The sequence below is a fragment of the Xiphophorus couchianus genome, chromosome 9 (genome assembly GCF_001444195.1).
Source record: "Xiphophorus couchianus chromosome 9, X_couchianus-1.0, whole genome shotgun sequence".
NCBI classification, from domain to species: domain Eukaryota; kingdom Metazoa; phylum Chordata; class Actinopteri; order Cyprinodontiformes; family Poeciliidae; genus Xiphophorus; species Xiphophorus couchianus.
In genome coordinates, this window is record NC_040236.1 from 19,870,266 (window position 1) to 19,893,626 (window position 23,361).

At 40.7% G+C, this 23,361-nt stretch overlaps 2 protein-coding genes across 4 annotated transcripts in view; one reads left to right on the forward strand and one right to left on the reverse strand.

Moving 5' to 3' along the window:
- Positions 1-451: 451 nt before the first annotated feature.
- Positions 452-5,246, reverse strand: bloc1s2 (biogenesis of lysosomal organelles complex-1, subunit 2). Its single transcript, XM_028028378.1, has 5 exons — positions 5,036-5,246; positions 4,730-4,846; positions 2,773-2,892; positions 2,533-2,637; positions 452-1,640 (listed from the first exon to the last, which is right to left on the reverse strand). Exons 1-5 carry the CDS (start codon positions 5,199-5,201, stop codon positions 1,609-1,611), a joined length of 540 nt encoding a protein of 179 aa, XP_027884179.1. The 5' UTR covers positions 5,202-5,246; the 3' UTR covers positions 452-1,608.
- Positions 5,247-6,371: 1,125 nt separating this feature from the next.
- Positions 6,372-23,361, forward strand: part of usp24 (ubiquitin specific peptidase 24) — a 38,404-nt gene continuing 21,414 nt past the window's right edge. Inside the window, exons 1-29 of one of the 3 annotated variants that reach the window (XM_028027741.1) lie at positions 6,372-6,795; positions 10,323-10,491; positions 10,693-10,760; positions 10,852-10,995; positions 12,084-12,209; positions 12,487-12,522; positions 12,629-12,694; positions 14,685-14,750; positions 15,088-15,162; positions 15,298-15,456; positions 15,557-15,671; positions 15,769-15,872; positions 16,297-16,404; positions 16,513-16,608; positions 16,717-16,878; positions 18,091-18,183; positions 19,781-19,888; positions 19,964-20,113; positions 20,197-20,328; positions 21,001-21,112; positions 21,191-21,267; positions 21,380-21,520; positions 21,675-21,728; positions 21,851-21,984; positions 22,134-22,200; positions 22,564-22,674; positions 22,765-22,863; positions 22,951-23,124; positions 23,200-23,285. In XM_028027741.1, coding sequence (XP_027883542.1) covers positions 6,517-6,795; positions 10,323-10,491; positions 10,693-10,760; positions 10,852-10,995; positions 12,084-12,209; positions 12,487-12,522; positions 12,629-12,694; positions 14,685-14,750; positions 15,088-15,162; positions 15,298-15,456; positions 15,557-15,671; positions 15,769-15,872; positions 16,297-16,404; positions 16,513-16,608; positions 16,717-16,878; positions 18,091-18,183; positions 19,781-19,888; positions 19,964-20,113; positions 20,197-20,328; positions 21,001-21,112; positions 21,191-21,267; positions 21,380-21,520; positions 21,675-21,728; positions 21,851-21,984; positions 22,134-22,200; positions 22,564-22,674; positions 22,765-22,863; positions 22,951-23,124; positions 23,200-23,285 — 3,311 coding nt within the window. In that variant the 5' untranslated portion in view covers positions 6,372-6,516. The remainder of the gene's footprint in view (positions 6,796-10,322; positions 10,492-10,692; positions 10,761-10,851; positions 10,996-12,083; positions 12,210-12,486; positions 12,523-12,628; positions 12,695-14,684; positions 14,751-15,087; positions 15,163-15,297; positions 15,457-15,556; positions 15,672-15,768; positions 15,873-16,296; positions 16,405-16,512; positions 16,609-16,716; positions 16,879-18,090; positions 18,184-19,780; positions 19,889-19,963; positions 20,114-20,196; positions 20,329-21,000; positions 21,113-21,190; positions 21,268-21,379; positions 21,521-21,674; positions 21,729-21,850; positions 21,985-22,133; positions 22,201-22,563; positions 22,675-22,764; positions 22,864-22,950; positions 23,125-23,199; positions 23,286-23,361) is intronic. The other 2 variants (XM_028027742.1, XM_028027743.1) reach the window with 2 other exon arrangements.

Below are 23,361 nucleotides of genomic sequence, written 5' to 3' on the forward strand. Positions count from 1 at the left end.
AAATTCCTCCAGCTGTCATTGGAAAAAACTAAATATCGACTCTGCAAAGTAATTGAAATGCCAAGCTAAACATTTCAGATTTTTACTTGCAAAAACCAACTAAAAATTATTACTTGTGTTGATAACAAAGCAAAATAAATGGAGGTTTTCAAGTGGAAGGTGTAAAGGAGAGGTGAATACTTTTCCAAAGCAGAATAATCTGCTATCTGAACTGAGTTTCTCCACCATAGCTGGAACCTACAAGCTATAAAAACTGCATAAATTCCTTCCACCTGCCAAATCTTTAAGCCAATTATTTAGCACAGAACATGCAATACCCACCCAAACTTAACAACATGAGAGGCTTGGCTATGATTAATGTTACCTTCTGTACTTTGCTTGACTGCCTCCTGGCACGCACATATAAGACTCCAGAAAACTGTCCAAAGCTCAAGACGCCGAGTCGAGGGCCTTTAGGAGAGGACAGAGGTGTTTACTCTGGGGGTGAGGGGAGGGGAAAAAATATAAAGCAAGGAAAGGGAGAGATGGAAGGATCACAGAGCAACAGTAAATAACGTTACAGTATGAATAACGAGCTCCCTCTGTGCCAGCGTCTCAGCTGAACTAATGACAGAGGCCTGTTTTAGATTAAGCCTCACACACAAATACACATCCTCGTGCGCAGAGATTGGCATACAATCAGAAGAAGGATCCAACGAGCTTAGATGATCTGCTGTTCAGTTGACGTGAAGATGGAAACAAAGGCAGCAGATGGCATCCATCCGTTGCTTTGAATGTGCAGCTAGATGCCATCCGTTCCCCTCTGTTGAAGCTTGACTCTTGTCCTTTCTGTGAGAAAGCAGTAACTCCATCCTTTCTTATTTTAACAGTGGTCCAGTTCCTCCAAGCAGGAAAACAACTGATATCTAAAAAAAAAAAAAACTTAAAAGAACCAATCGTGGTGCATGACTGCCATCTGCTGTCAGTGGTGGGATTAGGCTTTATTTCAAAGAAACTTTTATTTCAGTGGTGCGTTTTCAAGAGAACGTGACATGATGTTGACTTTATAAGGAATTGTGTGTGAGCTACAAATTTAAAACAAACTGTAGAGTTTGTCTTTAAACTCAACATTAAAACCAAGCCTCAGGTTTAAGCAGTTTGGTGTCTCATGAACACTGCCTGACAAAATAATTAATGCAGAGTAAACTCAGATTATTGCCCAACATTTTATAAAAGAAATGCCTGAAAAAAAAAAAGGTTTCTGACATGATTAAGCTTTAAATATGTTTTAAGAAGCAAATTAACTACATATGTGTCATTTACTTCACTTTTTGATAAGAACATCTTCCTGATATTACTTAGGAGAGGCTAACCGTTGGACAAACATGTGGCACATCTTGGTTGCATGAACAGAAACCAGTGATACTGGAGTCAAATTTACAGCCAACACTGTGGTATTAGTGTATAAAGATGCCTGCTTTCGCTGGAGTGTTTCTTATTTTTGCTTCAGCCACAGTTCACATTCTCCCCTGTAGCTCTTGAGTCTACTGGTAAGTAGAGTGGAGGGCAGGGATGGGTGAAGAAGGCGAGAAGGCACCGAAACCCTCAGTCTGCCTCGTCTTCTGTCCCTCATCGCTTCTCCAGTTTCTTGAATCTGGCTTCTACAAATATAAAAATAAAAAAGGATTGTTCCTTCCACAAATAAAAAGCGTGTCCAGTCTCTAGAACCGAGATGAAACAATAACAGATTTCAGAGTTTCCCACAGTGTATTATAAGCCTGGCGGGCCACCAGGCTTTACTTGTGCCCCCACCAGACTTGGCATTATTTATCAAAATGTTTTTAAATCATTGCCTTTTTAAGACTTTGTAGTTGGTGTTTAGGTATTAATCTTCCAGTCTTCCAATAATGCATAACTATCAAGTGATATTTTCACATTTTCTGTAAACTTATAGATTTTTTAACTCAAAAACTTGGGGGCTGGCTGGATGATTGACTGCCCTAGCGCCCCGAGCACAGGGCTTAGCAAATTTTAATTATAGCTATGATCAAAATTAAAAAGGCTAAATGCATTTTTTTAAAGTAAAATTGCAATTTTCTTTATCGCTAGATGCAGAAGGAAGTAAATTATAAACAATCTGTAACAAACAAACCTGTTTGTCACTTTTGTTCTCCATGTAAATCACGTATTGTTGAGTGCGTCATACATGATGCAGCGCAATCAGAAAGTAGGAAGTTATATATCTGATCGTTTGATATTCAGTCATTATTTTCCAACAATGAAAACATTCCTTTTGCAGTAATCTCTCCTGTGGTAGTCCCCATGTTTATTTTCCTCCTGTTGTTTTGCAGTCTAAGAACTGAGTGATAGGATTTACTGCAATAACTCCAGTTTCTAACAATACTTTTTGTATTTTCTTAACATGTAGAACCAAATTGGGATGATATTGATAGCGGATATGTCTTTTTAATTTAAAAAAATCCATAATTTCTCAGCAGAAACTACACTTTGCCAGATATCTAAATCCTCTCTACTGTGTAGCGCATGTCTTACCCAGCTTCTTGGAGTATGCATCCAATTTGTATGCAGCCTGTTCGAGGGATGACACTTGCTCCTCGATCTTATTGATTTGATCCAGGTAAGGCTGTAGGCTCGCATCTGAAACAAGCACACACAAACACACACACACACACACAACAGGAATCAGAAATGGAAAAAAACAAACGAAAAAAAAAACTCTAATTCATGAATGTTGATATTTTTTTTTTCTTTAAAATGATGCTAAATGCTTACACTTGTTGTTGAGATCCTGCAGATTCCGGCTTATGTTGATACTAATGTCCTTCATTTCCATGTATTTCAGGCTTGTGAGCTTGTTCATGTTCTCCAACAGCAGGTAATCTTCACACGTTGCTGAGAAGAAAAGCACATTTGTTCATGAGAGAAAAGAAACAACAGTAAAGAAAAATGGAATAGAAATAAGAATACGTCAATTTAGAGACACACTTCTTACCAGCATACACTATTAATTAATGAACACCAAACACCAGGTGTTTGTGAGATTGCTGGCGACTTGAAATTTGTCAAATGTGCGCTTCAAAGCTATCCAAACACATCATTTACTGTACATCCATTAAGCACTCCTAATCTTAGAAATACGATAAGATCCAGTAAACGTATGTCCATTTGAATTTGTATTATAATAAAAGTTGTTATAAAATTGTTCAGAGTGTTTAAATTAATTCCAGCCCAGAGACTTCCCTGTTTTAATTCTATCAGCATGTTTAAATTGTGATGACAATCTAGTCCTCAGATTTTCTATGAGATGTAGTCCAGAAATCTGGTTAGACCATTCCAAAACTTAAATACTTAAATAATTTTGTATAACGTTGTAAGGTTGGACTTCTTCATGTACAATTTTCTATGATGGTTCTGGGTTAAAAATAGACTTTGAAACTTGTCAATTTCATGATTCATCACCATAATAGCCATTAAGTCTGTTGTTCTTTAGGCGATGCTCACCGGTTTTTGAAAATCATACTTTTTGAAATTGCTTCCTTAAGATCCGACCTTTGGCCCTGCTCCTCTGTTTTGGGAGGTTTAACCAGGTTTAGATGCTGCCCTTGTCTAGGAGTTTTGCTAAACTCATGTTCTGATGAGTTTTACTAACAACCACTGTTATTAAGGAAACTGCTGTCGCATATTTTCCTTAATTGACGACTGTCTTCGATGTGACATGCTATAAATCTAATGTTGTGGGTTATTTGTACCACTCTGGTAGGTAACTTGTAGAGGTGTGCCGATTGATCGGCCACTGATCATAATCCGTGAAAAAATGTATGATTGGTGATCGCCCATCGCGGTCTCTTGTTGCCGATCACCAAAACCGATCACATCTATATCACTTTGCAGCCTGCGTGCGCAGCTCATCTCCTCTTTCCTTCACACTGCGCAAGCGCACAGCAGCAAATCCCGTCATGTGGAACTATAACGCACTGAGAGTGAATGGGGACGTTTGCGTGTTGCAGCGGAAATTTATCTCGGAGGTGAAGCACATCAAAATGCATCAACATATCGAATCTAATATGGCATTTAAAAAAAAACAAGCAATTGACCGAGTTTGGCTATATCGAGGCTCAATGCAGAAAACAAAGGACATTTGGAACGGCCGAATTTATTTTGATGCAGCCGGCATGTATAATATCAAATAATGTCAAGAAAAAAGGAAACATTCATTCAAAGTCAAATGCCGGCTGCATCAAAATAAATGATCGTGAGATTTATTTGACTCATGTATAATTTAGGGTATTGAAAACCTTACTGTTAAATATTGTTTTACTGATTGCAGGTTTTTCAACTATCCATTTGACTGAATAGCTGCTGTATTTTGCAAGTTTTACGTCTAAAATTAAGTGACTTTATTGCCAGATCACTTTTCCATTTTGCCAGATCACACAGTAGCATTTATACTTAAATGAAAGAATCGGAGCAACCCTTGTAACTTGTACAACGAGATTAACCAGATTCATTAGAAATAATGGCCAGAGAGAGGTCAAGAAAAACTGCTTTGACAATAAGTAAGACTAAAACAAGTCTGAGTGAAGTTTGGGAATATTTTTAGAAAAGTGTTAGGTAGTATGTAAATTAAGTGTGGTAAATACATTTTAGACACGCTTAAAAGTAGATTGCAGTATCCAATGGCAGCTTTAGAGAAAGAGCACAATAATAGCAATGAGAATAGGTTTAACACCTGTTAGCTCCCCTTGCAGGAAAATGGCCATCTTCTCAAACATGTCAGAGCACAGCTCGTTGATATCTGGCTCTGCGGGCTCCACAGCCTCCTCCGCGGTCTCCACACCTCCATCGCCTGGGCACAACAATTTGAAACAGAACTAAATTAATCCAGATGAGAATTTGGATGAAACCACAACTGCAATGCAATAAACCATCAGTCAACAATCAGATAAAAGCAAAACAAAAACAAAAAAAACATTTGTTTACTGTGTGCTCTATTGCCATTTGGGTGCTAAGGAAGTGCAAGGAAAGCACCACGTACTGTTTGCTCCAGGTTTCTTTGGCGCACTCGACGGGGTTTCCGGTGGATCGTCTGGGCGTTCAGCCGCAGCCGTGCCGCTAGCAGCTGCGATTAACCCCGCTGAGACGGCTGCTGGTTCCCTGGAAATACTGTCCATAGCTGCGGCTTCATCTCCAGTTGCAGCCATTTTGTTCCTGTTTTGTTTCGTCCATTATCACGTGAGCCCGGCGATCACGTGACGCGTTCGCGGCGCGGCATAAAGACCAACGCCCCCAGACCGCCCCTACGCACGCGCAATGCCACGCCCTTCTTTGTAAAAACGTAAAATCGCTGTTCTGGTGTTGCACAAGAAGGGACTTTTGAAAGCGTAGTGTTTATTAAAGTTTTAATAAACTTTATTTTTTGGACAAAAATAAGAGGGGCAAATTACTTGCGTTAAACGATATTTTCTCTTTTTTTGTAGAAAAATGTATGGTTAAAAAAATACCTTCAAATCTATTTTAAATATCCTATAAATCTGTGCTGCATTTCCACATACATGTGTTCAAGTAGTTATAAAAATATGTAGAACAATTTCTATTGTACGGAAAACAGGGGAATCATTGCATCAAAAAGTATGAAAAAATATATAAAAGAATTTTAAAAAAATCTAAATGTAAAAATAATGCTTTTTTAAAATTATTTCTCACCACTATTTGTAATTGGCTCCCTTGTCCCAAATTACAATTGAATTGGAAAATTATTCATACGGTTCGCAGAAATAGATTTAAAAGTAGTTTATTTAAATCAATATGTGGTGCTCATTGATCAGCTAGGGATTCCTCAAAAGAGCTTAAAAATTATCTTTAAAAATATTACTTTTGACATTATTTACATTTTAGTGAATAATGGCACACCGTAAATTATTTATGCCCAACTATTGTTGTTGTTATTATTATTATTATTATTAGTAGTAGTAGTAGTAGTAGTAGTAGTAGTAGTAGTAGTAATAGAAGCTATTATTTTTGCTATTATTATTATTATTATTTTATTTTTTAATATAACACTAATATTATTATTAATATACTACTACTACTAATAATAATAATAATAATAATAATAATAATAATAATAATAATAATAATAATAAATTATAGGGCAGCTTACTGGCATGTTCTGCTCGGCCGCTTTATGTTCATCTTTTGAAAATAGTAAAGTTCATATATCATGGACTTCCAAACATAACTCCTCCAGGTGAAGCCGCACAGACGGTAAACACTAATAAGGTTAAAATCACAGCTGAATCATCTAGTATTGTCAGCGTGCGCGCTCCCGTGGCCAGACTGCAGTTCTCGGATTGCAGAATTCACCGTACCACCTGTGTCGGCGCTGTTCTGGGAGAAGCAAATCGTGACAGGCAGGCTAGCTGCGGCGGCGGACTGTAAACATGGCGGCGTGCACAGCTACAGGGCTGTGCCGAGCACCGCTGTACAACTAGTGTGGGAAGCGGAGACACCCCGAAAATGGAGACCGAAGAGGAGCAGCACATAACGACGCTCCTCTGCATGGGTTTCCCAGACCCTGACGTGATACGGAAAGCGCTCCGGCTGGCAAAGAATGACATCAACGAGGCAGTGGCGCTTCTAACGAACGAGAGCCCCGGACTCGGCTATGGATACGAGCCGATGGAGAGTGGGCCTTCCACCGGCTTGGGCTCCAGTGGGGACGGGGAAAACAGCGGGAGGACTGGGACTAGTGGGTTCGATCCCCCTCCAGCATACCACGACGTCGTGGAAGGCGAGGTAAGCGCAATACGCATCGGCTCCAGGAAATACGGTCGGTTGTAAGTTGCAGCAGAAAGCAGGCTCGCCCATTTAACTAGCTCAACTTAGCGGCTTCAAGGCTACCAGCAGCAGCCCCTAACGTGGGCTGTCGGGGAGAAAATGATCCACCAGTCCCACACAGACAGGACATGCTAGCACTTCATGCTGATATAAAAAGAGCTCTTGGACAATATGTTAAGGAATTTTACAGCTAAAGCTTAATGACAAATTCACATTTGCAAGCTAGCCTAGCCTAGCTAGCTAGTAGCTTTTTTTCTAGCTAAGTCGGAGGGTGAAACCCGCCAGTAATTTGGAGCAGCAGCGAAAGCATCACTTTCACAGATGTTTAAAGGAAGCTCTAGTTTAGGATGGCTCTTTGATTGTCATCCAGACTGTTGGAATGATTTGCCTCGTATTATCTGCCTCTAACCAGGAGGCTGTCTGACAGCTCGACCATGTTAAGATTTTATTTCTCTCTAACTTGACTTTGAAGCGGTTTCGCAATATCTCTATAGCAAAGGTGCCATTTTGGTAATAGTTGTGTGTAGATCCATATGTTCTCATGCTATTGAGGGATCGCTCTTATGGAAGCAGCAACTGGTTGCCAGTATAATACTTGCTTACGGGTCCTAACTTCGTCCAGCCCGCTGTGTTTATGTGCTGCGAAAGCCATTAAATCCTCCGGCCTCTCATAAAGCGCCTGTCAGCATAGCACAGTAGGATTGCTTTGACTGACCCCTAAAGCAATGCATAGCTGTGTTTCCTCTTCTGCCTGACCTTTGACTTGTTGCTCTGTTAGAAAACCTGTTGTGGAATGAGAATGCTCTTCCAAAGTCTGTGATTTCATAGGTTATGAATCAGCAGCTAAGTGACTCTTACAGATAATATTAAGGCGTTCAAGCAAAAGGTCTGCTGTAGATATTGATTATGACTTAAGATGGATTGATTTTGCTTTTTAGGTCTGATCTGCTAATTCCAACATGAAAAATAATAATAATAATAATAATCTGCAGCAGGATATCCGTCAGTGGTAGTAGTCTGGAATCCATTGTAAAATGAACAAATTGCAACAATATTCCCATTTATACATTAAATATGACCCTAATTTTTGTACTTTTTTTTTATTAAGCTCAAAAAATGTCTTTTGGTTTCCTATTCCTAAACTAAGTCTGATTTAGCATCATCATTCCTTTTAAAAATGTTTTACAAATTAAAGTTACTATCACAGTTATTAGAAATTACCCTTATAACAAATCTGAATTGGGTGAACCAGTCGAGAATTAACAACTCTGAGTAAGTAAAGAATATGAAACCAAGCTGGTTTCACATTTTGGTTTGGCCAGAAATTAGCTTCTGGCAAATCAGAAGCTAATTTCAGTTTTTTTGTTATGTGAAACAAACACATAATGAAACTCGGATGAATTACATAACAGCTGCAGGACGAACTTTGTAGAAACCCTTTCCGTTTATCATGTAGCGATTTAAAGTACGGCAGGGTGATGCATTAACCACCGGGCACATCAACAACCAAGGACTCTGTGACAACACAGACATTTTTCAAAACACCTCTGGAGCAGAACTTCCTGACGGGAACTCGTCAAAAGTCACTTCCGTGTGAGGTTTGAAGATGTGAAATGTTCTGCGCGTGCCGTAACACAAAGGACGAACGCGACTAATTCCCCCCTCTCACAGTTGCCGTGTTTATGTGTAACAGACCGGTGATTGGTCTGTGGCCTCGTGTGTTGCTCCTAAATATAGTTCCTCCCTCGGCCGCTCCGACACACACACACACACACACACACTGCAGTTTTTGCGCAGAGTTCCCAAGAGGGCTGTGGGCGCACGGTAACAGAGTGGGGCAGAGTTACCTGCTCGCCCCAACACACACACGCCCACACACACCCACAGCAATGCACACATTTTTCCTTCCACTCTGCTTATGTCTTCAGGTGTGAAAAAAAATTAATATTGGTCATTTCGTTTCTGATTGGGATGTCATTTGGTGTTCCTGCTCGGAAGTCTCAGATTTTCTTTGCCATATTTCTGTTGGGTTTTCAACCGAACGTCTCTATTATCTGTGTCTTCCTGCTGTTTTCCACCTCTCATCCATCTGCTTGTCGTATCTAATTTTCCTAGAAAGGGGAAAGGATGGAATATAATGCATCTCCGGTTGCGTCCTCCTCCCTCCTGCTCCCTGCACTTTGCCTCCGCCCGGGGCCGGCAAGAGATTCTCGTGTGCGAATGTATTATGGATTTGGAGTTATTAGAGAAATTGAAAAATTAATATAATATGATCACAAGAAAGCAACAATTAGTTCTTGATGCTGTTTCATAGACACGAACAAACACATAGAATGGCCCGCTTAAAGTTGTTTTGCAAAAGCATACTAAGCGGAATATTATTAGTTTTTACCGTTCTGCTTTTTGTAAACTAACAACAGTATAAAACAGGTTTATTTTAGCCGATGAATTATCAGGATTATTTGTCATTGGTTGCTTTGTCCACTTTAAGAATAAGAATAAGCCACTTTAAGAATCTAACCATAAACGTAGACAGAGATTTTAAAGAGATGCAGCAAAGGCAAACGAGGTGGATTAGCGGTTCTTGCTAACAACTGATGGTCTTATCCAAGACGTATTACTGTGAAATATCATCTCTGCTGCCTTGATTCTTATCTGTTAGAATGTCGTGACAGTCATGTGTCTTGTCACGCAAGTCTTCAGTCAGAGGCCTCTTCAGATTCATTGCACGACTGACGGCTACTGGAGATTCTTCCTTTGGATCCAGAGCTAAAAGAAACGTTAACGATTTTGAACCAGCCTCAGTAACCGTAACATAAAGGTTATGCCTGAGGAGTACGCTGAATAATACGTAAGCCAGTATCTGGATATGTGTTCAGATCAGGAAGACTTGATCCAACTGGGTTGTTCTGCATTAATATTTAAACTTGGTGGAGCCCACAGGCAAAATGGGCCGTAATAGTTTTTGCTCATTTATAATGTAGCTGGAGATGAGTTCTGGGGGGCTCGGTGGGGCGCAGGGGTCTGCAGATCACATCAGTTACAGCTCAAACCTTCGGTATGGGGACGGTTGCTCTCGAATACGACAATATGTTTCCTGTTGCTGGGCCGCGCAGTTGTGCCTGACCTTATGAATATATTGGCAAACTTTTTGAGGTAGATGATTCCGCTTGTTTGTTTTTTTGTTTTTCAGCTGAGGCCAAATTATCTGTTCTCTTTCTGTAGATTTCTCCTTCATTTGCTCAGTTGAGGCAGATTAACATATCAAGCTCCCTAATTAAATGCGTGAAGATGGAGCAGAGATGAAGGGCAGATGCTTCAGAGGCGATTTGCATTACCCTCGCATCACGCAGAGGGCGGTTTGGATAGTCGTAAAACAGAAAGGACGAGCTCTGGGAGGCGGGAGGGATGATGGTGGGGGTGGGAGGGGATAGAGTCACCTTCTGCGTGTTGGTAATAAATTTGCCACGCCCGTCTGTCTGCAGCGAAGCAACGACGAGAACGGGAACTGCTCGGGAGGCAGCATGGAGTTCCCCACCACCAACCTGTACGAGCTGGAGAGCCGGGTCTTCACCGATCACTGGTCCATACCCTACAAGAGAGAGGAGTCCCTGGGCAAGTGCCTCATCGCCTCCACCTGCCTTGCACGGCACGGTAAGAGAACGCAGGTCATCTTATTTCACATTCCAAAACACAAACCACCGTGGTGGTGGGATGGTGTCGTTGGACCGCCGGGTGGTTTTTACCACATGCCGTTCCTGCGGACGCTTAGTCTCACGGCTGATTGCATATCCGACCAAATATCGTCCTCTTCCGAGTTTAGATTCAGAGCGCTGAACCTCCCTCTCTCGTCAGGTCTGGCGGACGCCGATGAGAACTGCAAGCGTTTTGTGGATCGGTGCATGCCGGAGGCCTTCAAAAAGGTGAGCTGTGAAAGGAACGGCGCGACCGCCGGACCAGACGGGCTGGCCGCTCGTCGACTTACTCTATCTTCCCGTTTTTACGTCTCGCCAGCTGTTGACCAGCAGCGCCGTACACAAGTGGGGCACGGAGATCCACGAGGGGATCTACAACATGCTGATGTTGCTGGTGGAGCTGGTGGCCGAGAGGGTGAAGCAGGACCCCGTCCCCGTCAACCTGATGGGGGTCCTGAACATGGTGGGCTGTCTCTCTGTGTCCAGTAGATTGTTTTACATACAGGGAACCTCTCTGTCCCACGCCCCCTGAACCCATCACGTTCTAACCACAAACTTCAATGTCTTATATTGGGATTTTTATACCATAGATCAACACAAAGTGGTGGGAAAAAAGGAAAACTTGTTTTGAAAATATTTTTTTAAATATCGGAAAAAATATTTTTCTTTATAATGAGCCTCCTTTCATCTGATAACTATGAGGTAACGTTTGTAAAGTTGCACGGTAAAAAATAAATGGCAATATTTTGGTTTATTTAAGTCATTTTTCAATAATATTTTCACCATGTTAAATATGCATTTATAAATGTCAGAGCTCCAAAATAAATATGTAGCTTTCAAATTAAATATCTTGCTTGGAAACTAAAAACAAAATGTTTAAGTCTGACCTAAATATGTATTTTTCAAACTAAACATTTAATTTCCAAACTAAATACTTAGTTTAGCTTGCTACATATTTAGGTCCCAATATTTAATTTGGGAAATAAATATTTAGTTGGAAAATTAAATGTTTAGTTTGTAAATTAAATATTTAGTTAGTAAAACTAATTATTGTTTGCAAACTAAGTATTTATTTTCCAACTAACTGTTTAAGGCTGAGCTAAATATTTATTTTCCAAACTCAAATGTATTTTCCCAACTTAATATTTAGCTCGGACCTAAATATTTAGTTCGTCTAGCTAAACATCTCCTTAGCAAGCTAAATATTTAGTTTGAAAATCACATTTTTAGTTTGGAAAATAAATATTTCCTTTGGAACGAAATATTTTGTTTGTAAACTACAGTAAATATTTAGTCTGAAAACGAAATACGTTGCTTGTGAATTAAATAATTAGTTTGGAAATCTGACATAACATGGTTAAAATATGACTTTGAAAAAATCAACACCCATTTTTCTAAATAAATCAAAATATTGCTGTTAAATTTTTGCTATGGATCTGTGGTTGGATGTATGATGTCACCGTAAGGGATCAGCAAGGAGTCTTGTTTGCATTACTACTGTAGATGCCAAATGTCATCTAACCGTGTCACGTTTGTTTCTGTTGTGAGCAGGCCCTTAACCCCGACAACGAGTACCACTTTAAGAACCGAATGAAGTCATGTCAGAGGAACTGGGCCGAAGTTTTTGGAGACGAGGCCAACATATTTGCAGTCTCTCCCAGCAACACCTACCAGAAAGTAAGGGACGCTCTACTTTTCTGTCTTCGAGGTTTACCCAGAAGCACCGACATGTGTGCAAAGTTGCCCGAATATTTATATAGCAGCTTCCTTATTAGTCTCTGTCTATGTTTCACGGACCGGCAGACGAGTTTTTCATCCTCGGCGATGTGTAGCCGAGCCAATAAGCTCATGAAAACACGCGTGACTGACACACAACAGCTGTCAGCCACGCGTCCGTCTGTCAGAGTTTGCGCTGTCATTGTTGAATGAAAGCATGATTTGTTTTCCCTTTCAGGAGCCCCACGGTTGGCTGGTTGATTTAGTGAATCGAGTGAGTGATAAATTGTTCATGTTTATAAATGATAAATGTTTGCAGTACTTTTGCTTCATATCTTTGTTTTTGTATTTTTCCCCCTCCCCTCTTTTTTGTGGTGAAGTTTGGCGAGTTGGGAGGATTCGCTGCCATCCAGACTAAACTCAGCTCAGAGGAGATCGAGATTGCTGTAAGAATATCCCTTCCTTTCATTTCTTTCCATTAGAGCTGGGCGATCGATTAATCAAAGTTTTGGTTTTCATTTTTTCGGGGAAAATCTGGATTTGTTTCTTTCACCAATATAGTCATAGATTTTTTTCCATAGGTCAGAGTAATGTCAATACACCCAAAGGCCCGCCATCTTGTTTGACAAGCATGTTTTACAACTTCTATTTATTTGGACTTTGAATTCAAGTCAACTCTACAACAAAATTTAAGGGTCAAGCTAAGATTTTATTTATTTTTTTGTTAAAAATAAAGTTTTTTTATGAAAAGAAAGCACAAATAAAGTTTATTAAAGCAGGAAATTGTATCTGGTTTGGAAAATGAAATATGTATTATTTTTAAACCATATCGCCCAGCCCTGCTTTGCATACTGTAATACCTGAAATAGTAGTTGCACATTTCGTGCATGCAGAGTGACAGACTTTGATGGAGTCTATGACAGCATAGAAGGTCACCATGTCTCCCCCCTCCAACCCACCTCTGCTCTCAGCTGCAGGGGGCTGAATGTGCCTCTTCTGCCTCCCTCCCAGTAACGCTCTCTTACTCTGACATCCTCCCGCTGTGTGACGCTTGAAATGCCCTGTTGTTTTACATGTTTCTGAAAGCGTCCTTGTGCGGATGCTTCCTTCACCAGAACCTGGCCGGAACCGCAGCAGTTTGCATAGCAGTTGACGCTCGGCATGTTAACAAGGCTAAAGGCTCAACGCGGACTAATTTGGCACTCTTAAGCAGCGGAGAGAGCTCAGGAGTATCTGCGAGCGTTAGCCATCGAATGCTTAACCTACCCCAAAGACGGCAGAGACTGAAAGAGAAAGGAGGAAAGATAACGGGAGGAGAGCTCCCTCCTCTTCTGACTCCCAGAGGTGGCTCATTAATCTGTCTGCTTTGAGGAGGAAGTCGAGTGGGATGGAGGGTCGGGGTCATTGAGGAGAAGGAGCTTCTTAAATTATGATTACAAAGGATTTCTTTAAAAGGACAAACAGAAACTAATCACTGTGCTTTTGTGACTAAGCACTGACAGAGGGAATGATGTATAGAAGAAAAATCTTTAAATGTTTGATATGATGCTTGGTTTAATCGACATGAAATGCACAGTATGGTTTTTACTGTGCAACCACATGCTTACAGTACATCACTTTTTAAGGAAGCCATAATCTTTTAGGGTGTTTTCGCAGCTGTTAGACTCGGCTTGATTGGGGACCGAAATTGCAACACTTATTACATTTTTAGCTGGTGCAATTCACTTTCACGCCGCATTATGTCAAATGTACCAACAACCCTTTTACATGTGGTGGCGCTGCACCAAGAACTACTGAAGATAAAGGCACGAAAACCTCCGAAGAAGACACTGAGCGCAACTTCCTTAATGAAATGTCAACAAGAATGGAATAGCTTCAAATTTAAGAAAAATTCTGCAACTGCAAAAATCTGACGCTAATCCATTTTTGTTTGCGTTTCGTGAAGAAGGAAGGAAGGAAGTTGCGCTCATGTCTTCTTCAGAGGTTTTCTTGTCGTTTCCTTCAATGGTTGTTGCAGCGCCACCACAGGCGAGGATGTGGACAGCTTTTTTGTTTCTCAAAGGGTTTGGTTTGTTTGCCACAGTGTGTCGTAAAAGCGACCCGCACCAACTGAAAATGTAAAAAAGAAAAAAAAATGTTGGAATTTAAGTTCCAAATCGAACCGAGTCGATTGGGAACCACCAGGTGTGAAAACACAAGATAAAAATCCAGTTTGAACTTTAGGCCTTCACATTTATTTGAGGTAAAATATTTGCTGTTTGTGGTTTTTATAAGTGTCTTGCTGAGGATTGAGAAGCACAGATTATGTTGTTGCTGTTATAAAACCTTAAATATAGCATGAGCTAGCTGTACTGCAGGTGGTATTGATGAGTTGATCTGCTTATTGATTTGTGTGTGTTTGATATCCCTTCTGTCTCTTTCCACCTGTGTGCTCAGTGTGTATCAGCCCTGGTCCAACCCCTTGGTGTTTGTGCAGAATATTTAAACTCCAGCCTCGTCCAGGTGAGCTAATATGTACTCTGTATTCTCACAATGAATGCTATCACATAGTTGCAACAATGTTAAAATACTTCTTAGATTTGAATGATTAAATAAAAGGAAATCTTAGAAATATAGCCACTCACACACAGTGTGGACTATTACATTTTTCTATTTCTTGTTTTGATTAGTTTACTTCCTGCTAGCATAAATTTCTACTGTTTGTTTGTTTTTTTACTCGTTGCTTAACGTGACCCATGACTCCCATTCTGGTTTCAGTTCTATTTTGATTTGCTGCATCCGCTTGCTCCTTGACCTTGAACACAGATCAACAAAGTCACTTGTTCTTGTTTTTGTGTAGCCCATGCTCGATCCCGTCATCCACAAGACCATCACATATGTGCAGAACCTGGAGGAAAAGGACCTGAAGGACAAGGTAGTGTTTTTGCGAACCGTGTTGTATTCGCTGCCGCAACTGCAGTGGGAAAAGGTCACCGAGACAATCATAAACTAAGGTGGTTTCTTTAAAAAAAGAAATCTCATGGATTGATCAAATTCTTTCTAACCCCAGCGTCTGGTGAGCATCCCCGAGCTGCTGTCGGCCATCAAGCTGCTGTGCATGAGGTTCCAGAGGGAACTGGTCGCCGTGGTGGACGACCTGCGGCTGGACACCCTGCTGAGAATGCTCAAAACTCCCCACTTCTCCACCAAAATGAACTCCTTAAAAGAAGTCAGTTTCCTTGGGGTTTGAAGTGCTGAGGCAGCTTGTTTCAGTGCCTTTTTTTTTAAAAAAGTGTTTTATCAAACTTTTTTTTGTTCTTATCTGGTAGGTGACCAAATTAATAGAAGAAAGTACAGTGTCAAAAACGGTAAAAAACGCCATCGATACAGATAAACTTCTCGACTGGCTCGTGGAGAACTCGGTCCTGTCGATAGCGCTGGAAGGTAAGACTTCACGAGTGAAAACCTGTCAGGAATACGACTGAAACTGTTTTCAACATGATGTGTTTTGATGGTTCATGTTTGATTCTTGTTGCTTTAGGTAACATTGATCAGGCTCAGTACTGTGAGAGGATAAAGGGAATCATTGAGCTGCTCGGGAGTAAGCTGTCACTGGACGAACTCACCAAGATCTGGAGAATACAGGTTAGAAATAACAGTTTTGGTTATTTTTGGTTTGCAAGACTTGTGAGACATCAGAAATAAGTGCAAAAAATACATCACCCTGGAGTTTATGGATTTTTTTAAAATAAAGTTTTACGCTAAACAATATTATATGATTAATAGCCACCCCTAGGGGTCAGCCATGTGGTATATCTTCAGTCATAGTGATGCATCAGAGGATGACGGGATGTTTAAATAAATCAGAAAAGCAACGTAGGTGGTGTGGTCACTTTTATATGGTACCAAAAGTGTAGGGAAACATATACATAATATATATAATATCAGTAAATATTGGTTATTGATATAACAGCAGTATCATCGGATATTGATATCTGGCCAGGTTTTAATATCGGTGTATCCCTACATATAACTTAACTCTTGACTTTATTTGTGTTTTTTTTTTCAGGCTGGTCAGTCCTCAACGGTGATAGAGAACATCCACACAATAATTGCTGCTGCTGCAGTGAAGTTCAGCTTCGATCAGCTCACCCACCTCTTCGTCCTCATACAAAAGGTCGGTGCTGATCGCGTGTCTTACACTAAAAAGTGACTCTTAAGTGTGTGCTTCCTTACAACTGGTCCTTTTGTGTGTGTGTGTTTTTTTATTTTTTTTATTTTATAGAGCTGGGAGGTGGAGAGCGACCGCGTTCGGCAAAAGCTGCTTAGTTTGATCGGGAGAATAGGCAGAGAAGCTCGCTCGGAAACGACTACAGGAAAGGTGTGTTGGGTGCAGAGAACTTCCTCTGAGTAAGCTGCTGGTGTTTTGTTGAGTCTCATGCGTGTTGTCTTTTTTCGTTTTGTTTTGTTTTGTTTTTTTGGTGTTTAGGTGCTAGAGGTGCTGTGGGAGCTGGCTCACCTCCCCACCCTGCCCACCAGTCTGGTTCAGCAGGCCCTGGAGGAACACCTGGGGATCCTCAGCGACGCCTACGCCGTCAAGGAGACCGTGAAACGCAGCTACATCATTAAATGTATCGAAGACATCAAGAAGGTGAGGCACGGATGTGAAACGTTCTGCCTTCTGGGTTATTTATTCTGCCTCACAGTTTTCTCTATTGTGACATTTTAAAGTTGGTGTGTGAGTTTGTGTTTTTAAAGACAAAAGATTTTTAAAGTGTTTAGTCTGCAGCATTAAGCAGGAATAGTCACAGAGTTGTGTGAATTATTATCACTATTACTTTTATTAGTGATTTGTATGGAAACATGAATCCTTAATGCTGACACTGGCTTATAAAGCAGTTTGCTAAGGACAGTTTCGACCATATTAGGTTTTAGGGCTGCAACTAATGATTATTTTAGGAATCAATTAATATTATGATCAACTGATTAATCATGTAAAAAAAAAAGGCACATTTTTAAAGATTTTTCATTTAAGTTTTTTATACAATATCAGAAACACATTAAAAGATGCAAGTAAACAAACAATGTAATTCCTTTTTAAAATAAGTAACTATTACATTTTGTGAACTTCAATAACATATTATTCCTTTACCATATGTTTGATAATTTTATGAATCATTTGATTAATAATTTGATAGCAAAAAGTGCTTAATAGGGATTTTGTTTACAGGATTTGAATTATCCCACTTGAGTAATTCTAGGTCAAACATTTTACAAGTGTTGTTTTATTATATCTAAATGCAACACGTTTATATTTTCATTTATTCATTTATTTACAACAATTTTGGCTTAATGACGGCTCTGAATGTGTTGTTATTTTAGTAAAATGGCCTTTTTTTAAACTGTATACTCTACAAACGATTAATCGACAACTAAATTAGTCGACAATTATTTCCAATAATTGATTAATCACGATTTATCCGATTAATCGTTTCAGCCATGTTACATTTGTGAGATTTTAAGACTGACTCCCAGTTTGCATTGTTAAGATACATTTTGTTTGTGAGGAATAAGAACTTCTCCTCTCATCACGCTTCATTCTAACAAAACAATTAATGTATTTCACCTAATTGTAAAGCAGATCATAACAGCAGCGAGTTCTTTCTCACCTGCAGCTGTTTCTGTGCGAACCACAAACTCTACGCTATACATGCAGTTTTTGTTTTTTTTCTTTTCCAACACGCTTCAGCAAACAGTCGTCATCTCACTTTAACTGCATGTGCCAGCTTGATACGGCTCATGTTTGTTTGTTTGTGTGTGTGTGTGTTAAACGCCCGACTGTAAATAAAATGTATGTCTCTAGCATCACACTCAGGAGGACGATAAAGGCAGCATCACTCAAAGCTCATTTCATATTGGCACTTGGCACAAGAAGAAATCTAACTCACTGGCTAAAGTAAGAGCGTAATCCCATTTAATTTATGTTCCCACTAATCTGGCTGGTTCCTGCCCACCGTCCAATCATGGAGAAGGGTTCTTTCACGCAAGGGCTCCTTTGGTCACAGGTTCGATTGTGTTACAGGTGATTGCAGCATGAGGTAATTTAACCAGGTCTGTGCTGATCTTTTGCTCGCTCAACTAAATTGGCTTTGGCACTTACTAATGATTCCACACTTGGCGTTGATCGGGTTCTGGGCGAGAGCCGTCTGTGTGATTAATCTTGTTTTGTTTTGTTTTCAAGCGGGTGAGTTTTTTGTGGACATTGGAGGATAAGCGGCACCTTCTTCCACCGTATTAACAAGAACATTGAAATTATTTCATCTTTTATTGGAGTACATGTTTTTCACTAGACAATATAGAGAAGTGGAAGGCTGCACAATATTGGGAAAGCATAAAATTGCTGCATAATGTTGCATTTATTGCTTGAATCCTGCCTCCTGTCTCACCCACCGCTTTTCTATTGAATTTCTATGGCGACCAGATCTGACTTACCGTATTTCCTGGACTAGACGTCTCTCCAGAATATAAGTCGCATTAGTACAAAAAAAAAAAAAAAAAAAGCAACATTATGAGTCGCTCCTGACTATGAGACGCAGTATCAGTCAAGCTATGAAAAAAAGTGTGAATTATAGTCCAGAAAATATGGTAATCCTGGAGTCTCTGACTACAGAGTAAACCAAGGTATTACAGATCCACCACCGTGCTTAACAATGAACCTCTTCACTTTTTTAACGCCAGCCTCACCTTGAGTCTTTTCTTGTTCGGAAGCTCAACTGTTGTCTCATTTGACCAAAGCACGTGGTTGCAAGGAAAAGCTTAGCAAACTCCACGTGTTTTCATTTGTGACTATAGGACAGAAAAAGGTGTCCAGTTGCCATGTAGATAGTGTTTGAATTATTTATTTGACAGTGGAGATTTGGTGGATAGTTAATGTCTTGTAATAATCTCCTGATGTCTGAAGATCAACAGACACCTTCCTTAGTTGAACGTTTTTCTTGTCTTTCCTATTTTTAATAGTATCTAAGAAAAAACGGCCTCCCCGAAATGTCAGGTTTTTTTCCCCACGCAGAAACTTGGCGTCAGTGATTAGTTGTTAAAATATTTTTAGACTTCTTAAGTTGCCACCAAATGAAGCAGTAGTTAGTCAGCTCTGATATTTATTTTTTAATTTGGGATTTTTCTTCTTTTCGTTCAATAAACACATTGAAATTAAAGGCGACAGGTGACTAAATTCTTCACAGTGAGACAATGCTGCTGCAATGAAAGGTGAATCTACATGTTTACTTTGGGTGGCAGCAACTGTGGCGGATACTTTATGCTCATTCAAAAAGTAATCCAATCAGAACCACGGATGCGCAACAGAAGCATCTTGACTTGAAGTTTGGGGAAAACGATTTAAATCTTATTGCTTTGTATCCGTGGCTCTGACTTCTATTCTATTTTTTAAATTTATTTTACAAACTTCAAAGGTGGCACGGACAGAAAATGAAACTTGATTGTGGTCGCCAGGGCTTTCATAGATGGTGCCTGTCGTTCTGCATGTGTGTTTACAGGCTTCTCAGCAGAGCACTCCTCAGACGGTCTGGGTCGTCCCCGCTCTGCGGCAGCTGCACGAAATCACCCGCTCCTTCATCAAACAGACGTACCAGAAACAAGACAAGGTACCGTAGCGCAGCACCGCCTCACCCGCGTCGCACCGGGTGGCGCCGTTGTGACTGTTCTCTGCCTCTCCACAGAGCATCATCCAGGACCTGAAGAAGAACTTCGAGATTGTCAAGCTGATCACGGGATCTCTCGTGTGCTGCCACCGACTCGCGGTGAGCGCGTCAGGGAACAACGGCCTGTCCGCTTCGACCCTGGTGGACGGCAGATACACCTACCAGGAGGTCAGCGTTGGGTTTTATTTGGTTTTTCAGCTCGTGAAACTTTCTGGAAACTTATTCTTAGTTTTTTCAAAATGTGTGTCCAGTATCTAGACAGCCACCTGCGGTTCCTGGCGTTCTTCCTTCAGGAGGCCAGCCTGTACCTGGTCTGGAACAGAGCCAAGGAGCTCTGGGAGTGTCTGGTCTCGGGTCCGGATGTCTGTGAGCTTGACCGCGAGGTATGGAGAAGGGAAACCTTGTGCTCAGCTGTTTCTCATGTCAGGCACCTGATGTTTTTTGTTTTCTTGGCTCAGTGGAGGAATGCTGTAAAACATTATCGCATCTCCTTCATAAGGCAGAGGAAATGGATCAGAAAAGCATTCACTACAAATGTAGACTAAATATTTATAAAGAGATGCATGAAAGTTCCTCTACAAGTCTGAAAAATCAGGATGGCCGGAGATCCTTAAAAACTCTTAAATTCATGTATCTAAAATTAAGGCCTTAAATATCTAAAAAAAAAAAAAAAAAAACAACAACAACAACAACATTTAAGGTGTTAAATAAGTTATTAAAAAAATCTTAAATTTTGTTACGCTGGACTATTTAATCGTTTATTGTATGTATTATTTGTCATGTGACTTTTCACACGCAGACGTCTTCATGGCGTTCTGTGACTCACTGCTAGCTGTTGTTAGCTACAAGTGTACGTAACTAACAAGTGTTAGCTACACTTGTTTTGTACACATTGACATATAGGTCTGAAATTCCATTCATGGCGGTCTTAAATTTGAGTTGGTGAAACCACGAAAATAAAATTTCAAAAAGGTAGATTTTTTAAAATGGATACTGTGTGGAAAACCTGCTGTAGACATCATATCATTATTAATATTATTTTTTTGTACCCCCAGTTGTGTTTTGAGTGGTTCACCAAGGGCCAGCATGACCTGGAGAGCGATGTTCAGCAGCAGCTCTTCAAGGAGAAGATTCTGAAACTGGAGCCCTATGAGATCACCATGAACGGTGAGAGGCTCAACAGCGACCCCTACAGCTCTGAAACACCCGCGGCAGGAAGTTGACCTTGTTTGTGTCTCTCCTCAGGGTTCGGCCTGTTTAAGACCTTCTTTGAGAACGTGAATCTGTGTGACCATCGTCTGAAGCGCCAGGGAACCCAGCTGGTCAGTCCTCACTTGTTTTTTGTTTTTTTTTCTCTTCTCTTTGGTTAAGTGAAGTCTAATTATAATATTCATTCATATTTATTGTATAATTTCTTCTAAAAAAAACAAAAAGTGTGTGGAGCGCCTCGACCTGTCAGGGATGGATTTTATTTGGCGCATCGCCATGGAAACGCCTGACGAAGAGATAGCTAACGAAGCGATCCAACTGATAATCACTTACAGCTACACCAACCTCAATCCAAAAATGAAGAAGGTCAGTGTGTCGTCTGCGTTTCCCGTCAGTATAAACTGAACATCTGTCTGCTGGCTAGACAGATGTTCTAAAATAGGCATGTTGAAAAAAAGACAAAGATTGGAAATTGATTTTAACTTAAATCTCATCTCTTTTCAACTTTTCCACCTTCCAGGATTCTGTCTCTTTGCACAAGAAGTTCATTGCTGATTGTTACAAGCGGCTGGAGGTAAGCCCTGAAAATCATAACAAGTTTTGATTTTAGAATCGTTAGAAATCAAAGCCCAACGGAACATTTCTACTTTTTCTCTTTCTTTTTTTAAAAATTTATTTTTTTATTTTTTACCCCAGGCCGCAAGCTCGGCCCTGGGCGGGCCCACTCTAACCCATGCTGTTACCAAGGCAACAAAGATGCTGACGGCCACTGCCATGCCAACGGTAGCCACGTCTGTACAATCACCTTCCAGGTACAGAGGGGGGTTTGGGTAAGAGCATGGCTACTTAACCTATTAAACATCAATCTTTTTCTTTTGTTGTTGTTTTGTTTATGTGATGATAAAATGAAGCTGTTGTTTTTAACATTAGATACTCGTTTAAGTGTTACTGAGCCGTTTCTGTGTATGTTGACTCCTAGATCCACAAAGCTGGTGATAATTGAAAGACTGCTGTTATTGGCTGAACGCTACGTCATCACTATAGAGGTATGCTAGGAAGCCTAAATGTGTTACAGCAAAGGAGCTTTGTTTGTTTGTGATTTCAATATTTGTCTTTGTTTTCTACATTCTGCTTCTTTGACAATGCTAACTACTCTAACTTTGCTAATTGCTAATATGAGATGCAAAAGCCTGTCTTGATTAAAATTTTAAAATTGTAAAGCTCTCTCTCCATTTTTGTGTTTGGAGTGTGACAAAAACATCAGAAATCGACCAAGTTGTCCGATTGGTGCATCTCTTAAAAACTCAGGCGCTCCAGATTAAAATTATGCTCCACGATTTGTAGTTGGTCTGTGTTTGGGAAAACGATTCGTTTTGAACTCTAACCGGATATTTTCTGTTTCTTCGTAGGACTTGTACTCGTTTCCTCGCACCATTCTACCTCACGGGGCGTCTTTCAACGGACACCCCGTCACGCTTCACATCACCTACGAGTCAACCAAAGACACTTTCACTCTAGAGGTATTCTCAGGGGAGGGACAAAACCTCCAACTTCTGCCATGAAATTTGTCTCTTCTTCCACGACTGAGCGTGTGCCGTGTTTCCCCGCAGACTCACAGTAACGAGACGATAGGAAGCATCCGCTGGAAGATCTCCGAACACTTGAGCTGTCCGGTGGATAACGTCCAGATTTTTGCCAATGATAGCGTGGTAGGCGTTGCTCGTCACGCTCGCCTGGTTTTCAACGTGTTTGCGCGTTGTGTGTTTGTTGACTTTCTTCTTCTCGCCATCCATTAGCTGACCATGAACCGAGACCAGAAGCTGCTCTCGCAGCTCGGCTTCAGCGACGAGCAGAGCCTGACGGTGAAGAGCTCCGGCACCGGGACTCCTTCAGGCAGCTCGGAGTCGTCGGCCTCGGCCTCCAGCAGTTCCAGCTCTGCCGTTTTCAACTCAGCCTACGCCTTGGAGCAGGTGAATACACAAACGCACACACACACACACTCACTGAGGAGAACATCATCTCTGATGCGTCTTTTTTATCATCAGGAGAAGTCCCTCCCTGGGGTGGTGATGGCTTTAGTGTGCAATGTGTTTGAGATGCTTTACCAGCTGGCTAACCTTGATGAGCCAAGGTGAGATGATTATTATTACCAGAGTTATCGTCAGCAACAAAATGACCCACATCAGGCGTTTCCTTAATCTTTTATC

Coding starts and splice junctions, on each gene's coding strand:
- bloc1s2 (XM_028028378.1), bottom strand. CDS start 5,201: ATGGCTGCAACTGGAGATGAAGCCGCAGCTATGGACAGTATTTCCAGG. Junction 2,638..2,772: donor GCAGGATCTCAACAACAAGT/GTAAGCATTTAG, acceptor TGCTTGTTTCAG/ATGCGAGCCTACAGCCTTAC. Junction 1,641..2,532: donor TGCATACTCCAAGAAGCTGG/GTAAGACATGCG, acceptor TTATATTTGTAG/AAGCCAGATTCAAGAAACTG.